Raw genomic sequence first — 17,474 nt, 5'->3', positions numbered from 1 at the left:
AAAATGTACTTTTAAACCAATTTGTATATTAGAAAAATTTTAAGTAAAATCCAAGCAAAATTAAAAATTCAATTAAAAAATAAATTTTAATTAATTTTTAAATTAATTTAAATTTAATTTAATTTAAGTTTTAATTAAAAATTAGCTCTTTTTATTTGTAAAACCACAAACATACCTACAGAAAAGATCTATTTTACTGTATGCAGATTTAAAGCTTTTGACATTATTTTGAAGTAAACACTTTAAAACACGTATCATTTTAAGTATTAACAATTTTTTTCATAGTAGAACATACCTGTTATTTTTGTTCCCTCTTTGGTCTCAGAAGGCACTCCAACACCATATTCATTTTCTCCAGAGACACGGAAGTAGTAAATGGCACCTTCTTGCAAACCAGTCACTTTGTAGGACAGGCGATGACAGTTGTTTGTCACAGTGACCCACGCCTTTTTGCTAGCTTCTCGTTTTTCAATTACATAGTTCTTTACAGGTGCTCCACCATCATTTTCAGGAACATCCCAAGATAACACAGCAGATTCTTTAGTTACATCTTTTGTTGCAATATTAGATGGTGGACCAGGTGTATCAAGAACTTTGACAATTAAAGTCAAGGCGGTAGTGTTCAGGATGTTTTGCAGTGTTAATGTGTATTTTCCAGAATCATTTCTTGTTGCTTTTTCAATAGTAAGAGATGTACAATTACTTGAAGTGTCAATGCTTGCACGTGTACGGAGATCAGTGTCTGGTTTGTTCCATGTTACATTTGGGACTGGTTTGCCTCTGAAAGGAACAGTCATTGTGAATGATCCACCAGCCTTTACAATTAAAGTCTTCCGCATTTCACTGTCAATTTCAAAGGCAGGTTCTTCCTCTCTTTCTTTTGCCACTTGAGGTTCTGAGACATCACTTGGTTCACTGACACCCATTTTGTTAATGGATTTCACTCTAAAAACATACTCAGAGCCTGATGTTAATCCAGTTATAGTATATTCTGTGCCTCTTAAATTCTGAATAGCTGTTGTCCAGTCAGTTTCATCAGTTTTCTTGTATTCAACTGTGTATCCTGTTACTGGAGCTCCTCCATCAAACAGTGGCTTTGTCCAACCAATTGTGATATTTGACCTTGTAGAATCCATAATCTTAGGTTTAGATGGGGGTGATGGCAAGAAGATTGGATCTTCTGCCTTAATCAATGGTGTGGTTTCACTTGGGAGACTGAGGCCAGCAGCATTTTCTGCATAAACCCGGAATTCATATTCACATCCCTCACGCAGACCTGATGATTTCACTCTTAAATCATAAACTGGCTTTTTGTTTACACGAATCCATCTTAGGCTGGTTTTCTCACGCCTTTCAATTACATAGCCAGAGATCTCATTGCCTCCATCAGACTCAGGTCTTGCCCAGCACAGAGTTATTGAATCTTTGCTCACACTGGTGATCTCTAAAGATGTAGGTGGGCTTGGAATTGTAAATGGGTCAAGGGCTTTGACAGCAACACTTTCTAGAGGCTCACCAACACCGTATTTGTTAACTCCCATCACTCTGAAAATATACTCATTACCCTTCAGTAATTTTGTCACTTTACAAGATGTTGTTTTAAGCTCTCCTTCACAAAGTGTCCATGCAATTCTGCTGGTCTCACGTTTTTCCACAATATAATGATCAATATCTGCACCACCGTTTTCTTGAGGGGGTCCCCATGATAGATGGCACTTTTCAGCAGTAAGACCATTTATTTCTAATGGACCTGCAGGTGGACCAGGTCTATCAAGTACTTTGCAATTAATTGTCAAAGATTTTGTTCCTGCAACATTCTGTAATGTTAGTACATACTGTCCTGAATCACCTCGGATACAGTCCTTAATGGTTATTGCAGTAGTGTAATCTGTTGAGATGATTTCAACTCGAGCTTTTCCTTCGAGCTCCTTGCCATCCTTTGTCCATGAAATCACTGGTATTGGCCGTCCTGCAACATCAGCATTGACTTTAAACACTTCTCCAGCTTTCACAACTACAGTATCCCTGAATTTGGCATCCATCATAATTCTTGGAGCCTCTATATCATCTTTCACAGTCACAGGTCCAGTTGATTCAGATGGCTGACTAAAGAGTCCAGCAGCATTCTTTGCAATAACATGGAATTCATAACGTTGGTCTTCTGTAAGTCCACCTACATCAAAGTATGTTTCTTGCACATTAGTAAAATTACATTTTAGCCAACGACCATCTGGTAGTTCTCGGCGTTCAATAATATATCCTGTTACTTTAGCTCCACCATCGTATTCTGGTTTAGTCCACTTCAATGAGACAGATGTTCTTGTAATATTAGTAACTTCTGGTTGACCAGGAGGATCACATGGATCTCTTGCAGCAACTGGTTCACATGCTTTGCTGCATTTGCCTATTCCAGCAATGTTTTCTGCATATACACGATATTCATACATCAGTCCTTCATCAAGACCTGTAACTTTCATTTGTGTATCAGTTATGAGGCTCTTGTTGACTTTTGTCCAAAGAATGCTGCTTCTTTCTTTATGTTCCAAGTGGTATCCTAGAACTACACTACCTCCATCATTAACTGGTACCTGCCAAGTTACAATCATGAAAGATTTAGTTGCATGTGCCACACGAGGTGTTCCAGGTGGACCTGGAGGCTTAAATGGATACTCTGCCACAACAGAAGGAGAATTAGTATAAGTGCTTTTCCCATAGCGGTTTTCTGCACAAACACGGAACTGATATTCAGATCCAGTGACGAGTCGAGATACTTTAATTGATGTTCTTGCAACTGCTGCAGATACAACCTCCCATGTTGTTGTGGTAGTATCTCTCTTCTCCACAATGTAATTGCTAATATGACATCCACCATCATATGCTGGAGGTTTCCAAGACAGAGTTACACTATCAGCACTAACCTCATCAATTTTAACATCAGTTGGTGGTCCTGGTCTGTCAAGGACAACTACAGTTAGAGAAACTGTTGTTGATCCAGCAGTATTTGAAAGATGCAATTCATAATGTCCCAGATCTTCATTTGTAGCTTCCTTGATCGACAGTGAAGTTAAAGTCTTTGATGTCTGAACATTTACCCTGGTTGTCTGTTTTAAGGGATTTCCATCCTTCTGCCAGCTAACAGTTGGAAGAGGTCGCCCTCTGAATGGAATGTCAATCTTAAGATCATCTCCAGCTTTCACCGTGAATGTGTTAAAAAGGAGCTCAACAGATGGCTGGATTTCAATATCTTTTGCAATGACTGGGACACCAAGTTCTCTTGGATCACTTTTTCCTTTTTCATTAACAGCAATAACCCTGAAACTGTACTCTTCTCCCATACTTAAACCTGTTATTGTTGCTTCCAGTGTTTTCACCTGTGTACAAGCACTCCATTTTACACTTCCTTTAGTCTGCATTTCTACTATATAACCAGTAATTTTACTACCACCATCACTCTCTGGCTTTTCCCATTTAAGTGAAGCAGAATTGCGAGTCACGTCAACAAGAATGACCTTTGGAGGTGGAGAAGGTGGCTCAGACACCTTAACTGGATCAGCAGTTTCTGCTGGCAAACCAGCCCCATACTCATTAACAGCTAAAACACGGAAGTAATAACTACATCCTTCTTGTAGTTGAGTAATCTTGAAGGAATTCTTAGTACAGTTGCTTGTAACCGTGGCATATGCCTTTCTCGTGGATTCTCGCTTTTCAACTACATAGTTGGTAATTTTAGCTCCGCCATCAATAAGCGGTGCTTCCCAGGCTAAAGTTACAAAATCTTTTTTCACTTCTCTGATTGTCAGGTTTAGAGGTGCACTAGGTGTATCAAGCACTCTGACATTAACAAAAGCTGATTTTTTGCCACTGTTGTTCTCTAAAGTAAGATTATATCTACCACTATCAAATCTATTGACATTGTCAATGACCAGCATTGTGTAGGAACTGGTGACTTCAATCTGAGCTCGCTCACTAATTTTTCCTTCTGCTTTCTCCCATTTAACTTCAGGTTCTGGTCTTCCTTTGATGGTGACAAACAGGCGTAAAGTACCACTGGCACGTACAGTGACTACTTTTCTGAGATCTGCATCAAGTTCAATTTCAGGAGGTTCAATCTTGTCCTCTGCTAAGACTGCACCAGGTATAGTCGCAGGCTCTCCTACACCTTCTGAGTTGATGGCACAGATGCGGAAGTTATACTCGTGGTTCTCTTTTAATTTTGTCACAGTGAACTGTTTTGCTTGTAGGCCTGTTGGTGGGGTGCAGGTAGTCCATTCATCAGCAGCAGCTTCTTTTACTTCTACTACATATCCTTTAACAGGAGCACCACCATCATAAATGGGCTTACTCCAGGCAAGGGAAACTGATGACCTGGAAGTATCTGTAACCTTTGGATTGCTAGGTGGACCTGGTGGATATAATACATCACAGGCACGATAGAAAATGGATGGCTCACTGGGTTCCCCTACCCCTGCAGCATTTTCAGCAGACACTCTAAATTCATAGAAATGCCCATCAGTTAGACCTGTTACTCTGAATCGCAAGTCGGTCAGCCTTTTCTTATTGCATTTGGTCCACCGGATACCATCTTTGTCTCGTTTTTCAAGTATGTAACCTTCAATTTCAGCTCCCCCATTATCTTCTGGGCGACCCCATGTTACCACCATAGAATCTTTTGTGATTGCTGAAACTTCAGGTGTTGAAGGAGGACCAGGGGGTTTGTATGGATTACGAGCCACAACTGGCTCAGATTCCAAGGGCTCTCCAACTCCGTATTTATTCACTGCCATTACACGGAAAATATATTCATTGCCAGGAAGGAGTTTGGTTACTTTGTGGTTAAGAGCCTGTACGTCTGTTGCTACTTGTGTCCATGAAAGCCTACTCGTCTCTCTCTTCTCAATGATATAATGTGAGATACTAGAACCACCATCATGTAAAGGTGGAGACCATGACAAGTAGCATTTTTCTGCAGTGACACCTGTAACGTTCAAAGGCCCTTCTGGAGGTCCTGGTCTGTCAAGCACTTTTACAGTGATTGGTATAGATTTGGTGCCACCAACATTTTTGAGATTAAGAGTATAGTGACCTCCATCTACTCTTACACAGTCTTTGACAGTGAGAATTGTTTTCTCAATGGTAGACTTAATTTCCATTCTTGCAGTTGTTTCTTCAAGGTCTTTACCATCTTTTGACCATGTAATGTCAGGAACAGGTTTGCCATGGATATCAGCTTCAAGAACAAAGGTTTCTCCAGCACGAACAACAATGACATCTCTGTATTTAGGATCCATTGAAGCTCCTGGTGCTTCAATTTCATCTCTGGCAGTAATAGGCCCTGTACTTTCAGATGGTTCACTCAAGCAACCTGCTGCATTTCTTGCAATTACTCTGAATTCATATCGTTGGTTTTCAACAAGACCACTTACTGTAAATTCTGTTTCTAAAACATTTGTAAAGCTGGCTTTCATCCAGCGACCATCTGGCAGTTCTTTCTTTTCTACAATATAACCAGTTATTTTGCTTCCACCATCATATTCTGGCTTTTTCCACTTCAGTGTGATATTACTTCTTGTAACAACGATGGCCTCTGGACGGCCAGGTGGGTCACAAGGATCTCGGGCAACATAAAGTTCTGATACTTTGCTGACTTTGCCAATGCCAACAATGTTTTCAGCAGAAACTCTGAACTCATATTCAAGACCTTCTTCAAGGCCATCTGTTTTATATTTGGTGTCCACAATAAGTGACTTGTTCTGTTTTGTCCAAAGAATGCTGTTCTTATCTTTACGCTCAAGATGGTAGCCAAGAACTTTGCTTCCTCCATCATTAACTGGTTCATGCCATTGTACAATCATATGGTCCTTGGAAGCTGCTGTAACAAATGGAGTTCCAGGTGGTCCAGGCACCTTGTAGGGGTATTGCACAACAACTGATTTAGAAGCCAAAGGAGAACTCTTTCCATATCTATTTTCAGCAGAAATCCTGAACTGGTATTCAGAACCTGTTTTAAGCCTTGTTGCCTTGATGGTTGTTCTTGCAACAGTTGCTGACACAATGTTCCATGTGGTAGTGCTTGTGTCACGCTTTTCTACTATATAGTTGCTTATCTGGCAGCCACCAGTATAATCAGGTGGATCCCATGATAAAACAACAAAGTCGGCACTAATTTCATCAAAGCGGACAGGTCCTCGTGGTGGGCCAGGCTTTTCCAGTACAATTATGCTTAGGTGCTCTGTTGCTGTACCTGCTGCATTTGTTGCTGTTACTGTATATTTACCAAAGTCTTCCCTGTTGCTTTCTTTAATATGTAAAATAGTTGATGTTGACGTATTCTGAATATTTAATCTGGTCGTCTGTTTCAGGGGCTGCTCATCTTTTGTCCAAGTAATAGTAGGTTTGGGCCTACCTATAAATGGTACTTCTACCTTCAGATCTTCTCCAGCTTGTACACTAAATGTATTAAACATCAGTTTGAAACTTGGCTCAATAGTCAAGTCTTTAGCTATCACAGGAATTCCAAGTGCTCTGGGATCACTTTTGCCTTTTTCATTGTAGGCAATCACACGGAATTGATATTCCTGTCCTGGACTCAAACCAGATACCTCTGCATTACATGTTTTGGTCTCACTAACAACACTCCATTTTTCTGTTCCTTTAGGCAACATTTCAACAAGGTATCCCAAAATTCTGCTACCTCCATCATGTTCAGGTTTTTCCCACGTAAGTGATGCACTTCTCTGAGTCACATCAGTGAGTGTTACTTTCCCAGGAGGCAGAGGTGGCTCTGAGGCTTTGACAGCATCTCTGGTTTCAACTGGAACACCAATTCCATATTCATTTTCAGCCATAACTCTGAAGTAATAAATTGCTCCTTCTGTAAGATTTTCAACTTTAAAACTTGTCTTGGCACACTTAGCACTTACATTTGCAAATGCCTTCCTGGTTGACTCACGCTTGTCTATTACGTAGTTCTTTACCTTTGCACCACCGTCAATAATTGGTGGCTCCCAAGATAATACAGCAGAATCCTTCTTTATATCCTTTACCACTAAGTTTTGTGGAGGTCCTGGCGTGTCCAAGACTTTCACTGTAACAAATGCAGATTTAGAACCACTGCTGTTCTCTAGCTTAAGAATATACTTTCCAGCATCATTTCTATCACAGTTGTCAATTGAAAGTTGCGTGTAGTTTGTGCCTTTATCAATCTGAACTTTTTCTGAGAATTCACCTTCTTCTCGGGACCATGTGATATCAGGTGTTGGTCGTCCCCTGAATGGTATGTGAATCCTAGCAGACCCACCAGCTCTTACCACTATCCCTTTCCTTAGCTCTGAATCAATATCAAGTTCTGGAGCTTCAAGTTTGTCTTCTGGTTTAACAGTACCAGGAACTGATGCAGCCTCTCCCACACCAATCTTGTTGAGAGCACACACTCGTAGTTTGTATTCTTGATGTTCAGTAAGCTTTTTGATCTCAAATCGAGTGGCACGTATACCTGTCTGTGGAGTAACAAGCGACCATTCATCTTCATCTGCTTTACAGATTTCAACAAGGTATCCCTGGATTTCACAACCACCATCATAAATAGGTTTACTCCAACCAAGTGTAACTGAACTTTTGGTGGTATCCACAACATGGGCATTTGTAGGTGGGCCAGGCTTGAACATCGGGTCACAAGCTTTGAAGTAGGGAGAAACTTGGCTTGGTTCACCAACTCCAGCAGCATTTTCAGCAGAAACTCTGAATTCATATTCATGATCCTCTGTTAAGCCTGTAACTCTTAATCGCAAATCTGTAATGCGGCGTTTATTGCATTTTATCCATCTGATGCCTGCTCGGTCTCTCTTTTCTACAATGTAACCTACGATTTCACTACCTCCATCACTATCTGGTCTGGTCCAGCAGACAGTCATAGAATCCTTTGTTATGTTGGTGATTTCCAAGGCTTTTGGTGGTCCAGGAACCACAAATGGATTTCTCATCATTACTGGCACAGATTCTAATGGCTCACCAACTCCATATTTGTTAACTGCCATGATACGGAAAATGTATTCATTTCCTTCCAAGAGTTTTGTTACTTTCAGCATTGTAGGTAAAACTTCGGAAGCAACCACAGTCCATGCCAGGCGGCTAGTTTCTCTCTTCTCCACAATGTAATGAGAAATATCACTGCCACCATCATGAAGAGGAGGACCCCATGCCAGTGCACATTTTTCAGCTGTAACTCCTGTCACTTGGACTGGGCCCTCTGGAGGTCCTGGCCTGTCCAAGACTTTAACGTTTACTGTTACTGTCTTTGTTCCTGCAACATTAGCGGCTTCTAGAATGTACTGTCCACCATCAACTCTAATAGCATCTTTTACAATTATTAATGCATTGAAATCTGTGTTCTTTATTTCATACCTAGCAGTGTCCTCAAGCTCTTTATCTCCTTTGTACCACTTAATGGTCGGTAGTGGCTTTCCATGAACATCAGCCTCAAGTCTGAATGTTTCACCAGCATTTACAACAATAGTTTCTTTGTACTTCGGATCCATTGAAATTCGTGGAAGTTCAACTTCGTCCCTTGCTGTTATTGGTCCTGTACTGTCAGAAGGTTTGCTTATTGTACCTGCAGCATTCTTTGCAATTACTCTAAATTCATATCTTTGGTCTTCAGTAAGTCCCGTTACGGTGAACTGAGTTTCAATGACATTTGTGAAGCTCGCTTTCATCCAGCGACCATCTGGTAAGTCACGTTTCTCTACAATATAACCAGTAACCTTACTTCCACCATCATATTCTGGTTTGGTCCACTGTAGAGTAATAGAGCTTCTTTTTATTATTATAGGTTCTGGGCGACCGGGAGGATCACATGGATCACGAGCTACATAGCATTCAGAAACTTTACTTGTTCTGCCTACACCAACAATATTTTCTGCAGAAACTCGAAACTCATATTCAATTCCTTCTTCAAGGTTATTTGTCTTAAAACTTGTGTCCTGAATAATAGTCTTGTTTACTTTAGTCCATAGAATGCTGTTTTTCTCCTTTCTCTCAAGATGGTAACCCAACACTTTACTGCCACCATCATTTACTGGTTCATGCCACTGTACAACCATGGAGTCTTTTGTAACTGTTGTCACAAATGGTGTGCCAGGAGGTCCTGGTTCCTTATAGGGATACTGTGCTACAACCGGTGCAGATTCCAATGCAAAACTCTGCCCATACCTGTTCTCAGCAAATATTCTGAACTGGTATTCCGAACCAGTTTTCAGTTTAGTCACCTTCAGTGTAGTTCTTGCAACAGTAGCCGAAACTGTTTCCCATACAGTTGTCGTTGTATCTCTCTTGTGAACAACATAGTTGGTGATTTGGCAGCCACCTGTGTACACTGGGGGATTCCATGACAGGGTAATACTTTCTGCACTTATTTCATCAAACTTCACAGGTCCGACTGGCGGGTCAGGTTTGTCTAGAGTAATAATTTCAACAGAGGCAGACTTTTGCCCAACAACATTAGCCACAGTGATTTCATAAGTGCCACTGTCTTCTTTGCTAGTTTCCTTAATACTCAATATAGTGAGATCAGTTGAATCGCTAACATTGACTCTTGTTGTCTGCCTTAATGGCTGGCCATCTTTAACCCAGGTAACAGTTGGTTTAGGTCGACCTGCAATTGGTATTTCTACTTTCAGGTCCTGTCCCACCTGAACACTGTAACTGTGGAAAGCAGGTCTTACATCAGGTTCAATCACCAGGTCTTTGGCGACTATTGGAACTGCAAGTGCTCTAGGATCACTCTTGCCCTTTTCATTTACAGCCATTACTCTAAAAAGATATTCTTCCCCTTGAGTTAAATTAGTAACAACTGCCTCAAGTGTTTTAACACGAGCACACTCCGACCACTTCTCACTACCCTTTGCTTGCATTTCAACAATATATTGTATGATTTTGCTACCACCATCATGTTCAGGTTTTGTCCAGCTTAGTGAGACACTGTTTCTTGTGACATCATCCACTGTTATTTTCCCAGGAGGCTGTGGAACTTCAGCAACTTTAATTGGGTCACTGGTTTCTGCAGGTAGGCCAATTCCATATTCATTCTCAGCAGAGATTCTGAAGAAGTAATAGCAGCCCTCCTGAAGTTGATCTACTTTCCATGAAGTCTTGTGGCAGTTTGTTACAACAGCTGCATATGCCTTTCTTGTTGCTTCACGCTTTTCAATAATGTAATTCTTTATTTTTGCTCCACCATCCAAGAGAGGAGGCTCCCATGAAAGTGAAACAGAGTCTTTAGTGATCTCTCTGATTTGTAAATTAACAGGTGCACTTGGGGTATCCAGTACTCTTACACTGACAAAGGCAGACTTTGTTCCACTGCTGTTTTCCAAGGTCAGAGTATACTTTCCGCTATCAAATCTGTTAACGTTATCTAGAACAAGGGAAGTAAAGCTACTAGTGGTATCAATAATAGCTGCTTCTCTGATGTCACCATCCACTTTACCCCATTTTACTTCAGGTGTTGGACGACCTCTGATGGGAACAAACAGTCTTAAGGAACCTCCTGCTCTCACATTTACAATCTTCCTTAATTCCATGTCTAGGTCAAGGTCTGGTGGCTCCATCTTCTCTTCTACAATAACAGAACCAGGAACATCTGCATGCTCTCCAACTCCTGCTTTATTAACTGCACATATGCGGAATTTGTATTCATGTTTTTCTACTAATTTTTCTACTTCCATGTGTGTATTCTTAATTCCAGTTGGAGGGGTACAAATTGCCCATTCACCATCACTTACATCACATTTTTCCACAATGTATCCCTGAATTTCAGAGCCACCATCATATATAGGTTTACCCCATGAAAGAAAAACTGAAGATCTTGTAACATCTGTAACTTTAGGATTATTGGGTGGACCTGGCTTGTAAATAGGATCACACGCTTTGTAGTAAGTAGAAGGTGGACTTGGTTCACTAAGACCAGCAGCGTTTTCAGCTGAAACTCTGTATTCATAATCATGGTTTTCTATAAGACCAGTCACTCTGTATCGCAGTTCACTTATCAGGCGTTTGTTACATCTTGTCCAGCGAATACCTTCCTTATCTCTTTTTTCAAGGACGTAGCCCAGGATTTCACTGCCTCCATCCGAGGCTGGTCTTTCCCATACAACTATCATAGAATCCTTGGTAACTGCTGTGACTTCTGGAGCCTTTGGAGGAAGTGGCACAACAAATGGGTTCTTTGCAACTACTGGGTCTGACTCAAGAGGTTCACCAACGCCGTATTTATTTACTGCCATGATGCGGAAAACATACTCATTTCCTTCTAGAAGTTTTGTAACTTTGCAATTCAGAGTTTGCACATTTGAGTCAACAACAGTCCACACCAAGCGACTGGTTTCCCTTTTTTCTACGACATAGTGTGAAATATCGCTACCACCATCCTGTAGTGGAGGTTTCCATGACAGTATGCATTTTTCAGCTGTAACACCTGTAATCTCAACAGGTCCTTCTGGAGGTCCAGGTCTATCAAGAACTTTGACATTAACAGGAACCTTCTTTTCACCTGCAACATTCTTTGCCAGTAGTACATATTGCCCACTGTCAACTCTTGTAGCTTCCTTCACACTGAGGCTTGTTGCAAAATCAGTAGTTTTTATTTCCATATGAGCGGTGCTTGTCAGCTCACGATCACCTTTTAACCACTGAATGGAAGGTATTGGTTTTCCATGAACATCAGCATCAAGCTTGAATGACTCACCAGCATGCACTACAATAGTGTCTCTGAATTTTGGATCCATACTGATTTGAGGTGGTTCTACTTCATCTCTTGCTGTAATTGCCCCTGAACTCTCAGATGGCTCACTGAAAACACCTGCAGCATTTCGTGCTATAACACGAAACTCATATCTCTGGTTTTCGACTAGACCAGTTACTTCAAACTGAGTATCAATGACATTTGTAAAGCTTGCTTTCATCCAACGGCCATCAGGTAATTCCTTCTTTTCAACAACATAGCCTGTAATTTTACTTCCACCATCATACATAGGTTTCTTCCACTGGAGTGTTACTGAGCTTCTTGTGACAATTATAGGTTCTGGACGACCTGGAGGGTCACATGGGTCACGTGCAGTATAGCATTCAGATGCTCTACTTGCCTTTCCAATTCCCACAATGTTTTCTGCATAGACTCTGAATTCATATTCAAGACCTTCTTCAAGGCCAGTTGTCTTAAATTTGGTATCTGGAAGAGGTGTTTTATTCAGTTTAGCCCACAGAATGCTGTTTCTTTCTTTGCGCTCCAAGTGATAACCAATGATCCTGCTACCGCCATCATTGACTGGTTCATGCCATTGTACCACCATGCTGTCTTTTGAGATATTTGTTACAAAAGGAGTTCCAGGTGGACCAGGAACTTTAAATGGATATTGGGCTATTATTGACTCTGAGGTGAGATACGTACTCTTCCCGTATCTGTTCTCAGCTGCGATTCTGAACTGATATTCACAGCCAGTCTTTAAGCGACATGCTTTTATAGTTGTTCTTGCAACAGTAGCTGACACCATGTGCCAAGTGGTGGTGGAAGTATCTCTTTTTTCTACAATGTAATTATTGATAGAGCTACCACCATCATACTTGGGTGGTTCCCAGGATATGGTAATACTATCTGCTGTTACTTCATCTACTTTTACTGGTCCAGTTGGAGGTCCTGGTTTGTCAAGGACAACAATATTTAGTGTCTCAGTTGCTTCACCAGCAGAGTTTGTAAGTTTAACTAAATATGTTCCCACATCTTCTTTGCATGCTTCTTTTATTGTTAACACTGTGTTGTTTTCTGCGCTTTCTGCATTTACTCTTGTAGTCTGCTTCAATGCCACATTGTCTTTATGCCAAGACACTGCCGGTTTGGGTCTACCAACAAAAGGAACATCAACCTTTAAGTCCTCTCCTGCTAGAACACTGAAGGTGGTAAACAGCAGTTTGAAAGCTGGTGGGATCACGAGATCTTTTGCAACAACTGGTATACCCAGCTGGCGAGGATCACTGATACCTTTCTCATTCTGAGCTGAAACACGGAAGGTGTATTCTTCACCTTGGATCAATCCTGTGATGGTGGCTTCAGTAACTTTTACTGTAGCACAGGTTGACCACTTTTCACTGCCTTTGCTTTGCATTTCTACAATATAGCCCAGAATTCTGCTACCACCATCATGTTCAGGCTTTTCCCAAGATAAGGTTACGCTATTTCTTGTCACATCCAACAAAGTTATTTTCCCTGGTGGAAGTGGTCTTTCTGATACTTTTATGGATTCTGAAGTTTCAACTGGAAGGCCTATTCCATACTCATTTTCAGCTAGGACTCTGAAGTAGTAGTTGCAGCCTTCTTGCAGTGAATCAACTTTCCAGCTGGTCTTGTGGCAATTGGCATTAACAGTTGAATAAGCTTTTCTTGTTGATTCACGCTTTTCTACGATGTAATTTTTAATTTTAGAGCCACCATCTATGAGAGGAGGCTCCCATGTTAGTGTAACTGAAGATTTTGTAACTTCCTTTATTTTCAAATCTTGAGGTGCCCCTGGAGTATCAAGAACTCTGACATTCACAAATGCTGTCTTACTACCTGAGCTGTTTTCAATTGTCAATATGTATTTGCCACTATCAAATCTATTTACATTTTCAACAATAAGTAAAGTATAAGAGCTTGTTGATTCAATGCTTGCCCTATCCAATGATTCCCCATGTTCTCTTGTCCATTTTACTTCAGGTGCTGGTCTTCCTTTAATTGGGACAAAGAGTCTCAGAGTACAGCAAGCTCTAATAGTTACAACTTTACGTAGTTCTGCATCAAGTTCAATCTCTGGAGGTAGCATTCTTTCTTCAGCTTTTGGAGTGCCAGGAACAAGAGCAGGTTCCCCAAGACCTTCAGAGTTCATAGCATATATCCGTATTTTATACTCTTGATTTTCTTTCAAGTCAGTGATAGTAAAAGAAGTGGCCTTTAGACCAGCTGGTGGAGTTACTATCTTCCACTCATCTTCTTCAGGTAGTGCAATCTCAACCATGTAACCTGTGATTTCTGAACCACCATCATATATTGGTTTGTTCCATGCTATTGTAATAGAGGACTTGCTGCTATCCAAAACACGAGGATTACCTGGGGGACCAGGTTTAAATACAGTATCACAGGCTTTATAGAATGGACTTGTTGGGCTCGGCTCACTGACACCAGCAGCGTTTTCCGCCATGACTCTGTATTCATATTCATGGCCTTCTGTCAGTCCAGACACTTTATAACGTAAGTCAGTAACAACCCTTTTGTTACATTTCACCCAGCGTAGACCAGTCTTGTCTCGACGTTCCACAATATAGTTAGTTATTGGGCTCCCACCATCAGAATTGGGATGGCCCCAACAGACAACCATAGAATCCTTTGTAATTGCTGTAACTTCAGGTGTTTTAGGTGGATCAGGTGGAACATATGGATTTACTGCAAGAACGGGCTCTGATTCCAGAGGCTCACCAACTCCGTATTTGTTAACAGCCATAACTCGGAACACGTACTCATTGCCCTTCAACAGTTTAGTAACCTTCAGTTTAGTCACTGGAACTTCTGCACCTACAGATGTCCATGCCAATCTACTTGTTTCACGTTTTTCAACCACATAATGGTCAATCTTTGCTCCTCCATCATCTAGTGGGGGTAGCCATGACAGCACACATTTTTCTGCAGTGACTTCAGACACAGCCAAAGGCCCTTCTGGGGGACCAGGTCTATCAAGAACTTTAACATTGAAGATATGCTTGGCAAAGCCACCAGGGTTTGTTGCAGTAAGCGTATAAGCACCACCATCTCTTCTTGAGGAATCTTTGTTGGTGAGAATGGTAGAGAAATCTGCTATTTTTATTTCTAATTTTGCTGTATCTTCAAGTTCTTTTTCTCCCTTTGTCCATGTCATAGTTGGTGGAGGGCGACCTGAAACATCAGCCTCAAGTCTGAAAACTTCACCTGCTTTCAGCACTATGGTGTCCTTGTATTTAGCATCCACCTTTATCCTTGGTGCTTCAATGTCATCTCTACAAGTGATTGCATCTGATGGCTCTGAGGGCTGACTAACTGCTCCGCCAGCATTCCTAGCAATGACACGGAATTCATAGGCAGCATCTTCAGTCAAACCACTTACAGTGAACTCAGTCTCTAGTATATTGCTGAAATTAGCCTTCAGCCAACGGCCATTAGGAAGGTCTCTTTTTTCAACGGTGTAGCCAGTTATCTTAAAACCTCCATTATATTCTGGTTTAGTCCACTTGAGTGTAACTGCATGTCTTGTAATGTTCAGAGGTATTGGCTTACCGGGTGGATCTATTGGGTCCAGGGCAAACACAGGCTCAGACGGCTTGCTTGGCTTACTCTTCCCAGCCAGATTTTCTGCTATAACACGGAATTCATATGCAATGCCATCGGTAAGTCCAGTTGATTTAAAGATATTTCCTGACACCAACATCTTACTTACAGTCTGCCAAACAATGCTGTTCCGCTCTTTCCTTTCAATGTGATATCCCAATATTGGGCTTCCACCATCAGTAACTGGCTCATTCCAGCTAATGGTCATGGTTTCTTTGGTGACTGCAATCACCTGAGGAGTGCCAGGAGGCCCAGGTACCTTAAATGGGTAGTTGGCAACTACAGACTCTGAAGTAATGGCTGGACCAACTCCATATCTGTTTTGAGCTTTAACGCGGAACTGATATTCAACTCCTGTAGTAAGACGAGTGGCTTTAAAGGTAGTACGTATCACGGTAGTTGCCAACTCAGTCCATGTGGTACTGTCAGTCTGACGCATTTCTACAACGTAGTTACTTATTGGTACACCGCCATCATTCAAAGGAGGCTCCCATGAGAATGTTAGGAAATCACATGAAATTTCTTCAAATTTGATTGGTCCAGTAGGTGGTCCAGGTATGTCATGAACCTGAACTGTGATGACTTCACTAACTTCTCCAACAATATTTTTAGCTGACAGTGGATATTGACCACTATCACTTCGAACACATTCATTGATGGTCAGTATGGTTGCAGTTGCTGTATTTTCATAATTTACCCTTTGTGTTTGCTTAAGTATCTGGTCTTCTTTCTTCCAAGTCACAGTAGGCCTTGGACGACCAAGAACAGGGATTTCAATCTTGATGTTGTCACCAGCTTTGGCAATGACTGTTTTCTGGTAAATAGCACGAAGGTCAAACTCTGGTAGCATTGTTTGCTCCTTGATAATAACTGGTCTGCTTTCCCTTGGGGCGCTTCTTCCCGCACTGTTAACTGCCATAACCTGGAAAGTATATTCTTCATTTTCAGTTAGATTCTTTACTACACAGTCCAGAGTTTTTACAGTGGTGATGTGTGCCCACTGGTTGGTTCCTTTTCTCTGTGCTTCGATTACATACCCAGTGATCTTGCTGCCACCATCGTGTTCTGGTTTTGGCCAAGCTAGGCTAACTGAGTTCCGTGTTACATCCATAATGTTAAGGCTCTCAGGTGGGGCTGGGGCCTCAGAAGCTTTTACTGGTTCTGTAGTTTCAGCTGGTTCACCAATACCATACTCATTTTCAGCCAGTACTCTGAAATAGTATTCACATCCCTCAGCCAAATTAGGAATCTTGAAGGAACACTTCTGGCAGTTGGTTGTGACTGTTGAATATGCCTTTCGAGTTGATTCCCGTTTCTCAACAATATAGTTTGTTATACGTGAACCTCCATCTACCAGAGGCATATCCCATTGGAGGGTGATGCTGTCTTTGGTTATTTCTCTAGGTTTAAGGTTTATTGGTGGACCTGGAGTATCCAGGACTTTTACATTTACAAAGCCAGTCTTCTTACCAGCAGCATTTTCAAGAGTCATTACATATTTTCCTGCATCATATCTGGTGCACTCTGTGACAATCAAGAGTGTAAAAGAATCGGTATTTTCAATACTGGCACGTCCTTTGAGTGAAACATCATCTTTTGTCCATGTAACTTCTGGAGTTGGACGTCCTTTAATTGGTACAAAAATCCGAATAGTTAATCCAGCCCTAACAACAAGTGTTCTTCTTAGCTCAGCATCCAGTTCAAAGTCAGGAATCTCTTCTCGGTCAACGATTTCCACACTTGGAATTATTGCTGGTTCACCGACACCTGCAGCATTCATGGCAGAGATTCTGAAATTGTACTTGGCCCCGGTCTGCAGATGAGATACAACAAACTGAGTGATTCTTAAAGCAGTCCCTATTGTGTCTTTCACCCATTCATCTTCTCCTTCTTTTTGATGCTCTACTATATAGCCAGTGATTTCAAGACCACCATCATAGTGAGGCTTGCCCCAGGCTAAAGATGCACTTGTCTTTGTGGTATCAGTCACTCTTGGATTTGCAGGTGGACCTGGTGGGTCTGAAAAGCAAAAAAAAAATAAAACATTACATTACAGCACAAGTCATTTTTATGCCCTCTGAATGTGCTTCCT

General features: G+C 41.3%; 1 protein-coding gene across 1 annotated transcript in view; it reads right to left on the bottom strand.

The window, feature by feature from the left end:
• Nucleotides 1-17,474, bottom strand: part of LOC106861576 (titin) — a 238,036-nt gene that overhangs the window by 28,438 nt on the left and 192,124 nt on the right. Inside the window, exon 281 of the mRNA XM_088167962.1 lies at nt 296-17,401. Within this exon, the coding sequence (XP_088024088.1) occupies nt 296-17,401 (17,106 nt within the window). The remainder of the gene's footprint in view (nt 1-295; nt 17,402-17,474) is intronic.

Source organism: Sturnus vulgaris, chromosome 7 (assembly GCF_052056855.1).
Source record: "Sturnus vulgaris isolate bStuVul1 chromosome 7, bStuVul1.hap1, whole genome shotgun sequence".
NCBI classification, from domain to species: domain Eukaryota; kingdom Metazoa; phylum Chordata; class Aves; order Passeriformes; family Sturnidae; genus Sturnus; species Sturnus vulgaris.
Note: the sequence above shows the minus strand (reverse complement) of the source record. Positions and strands in the feature narration are given on the sequence as shown.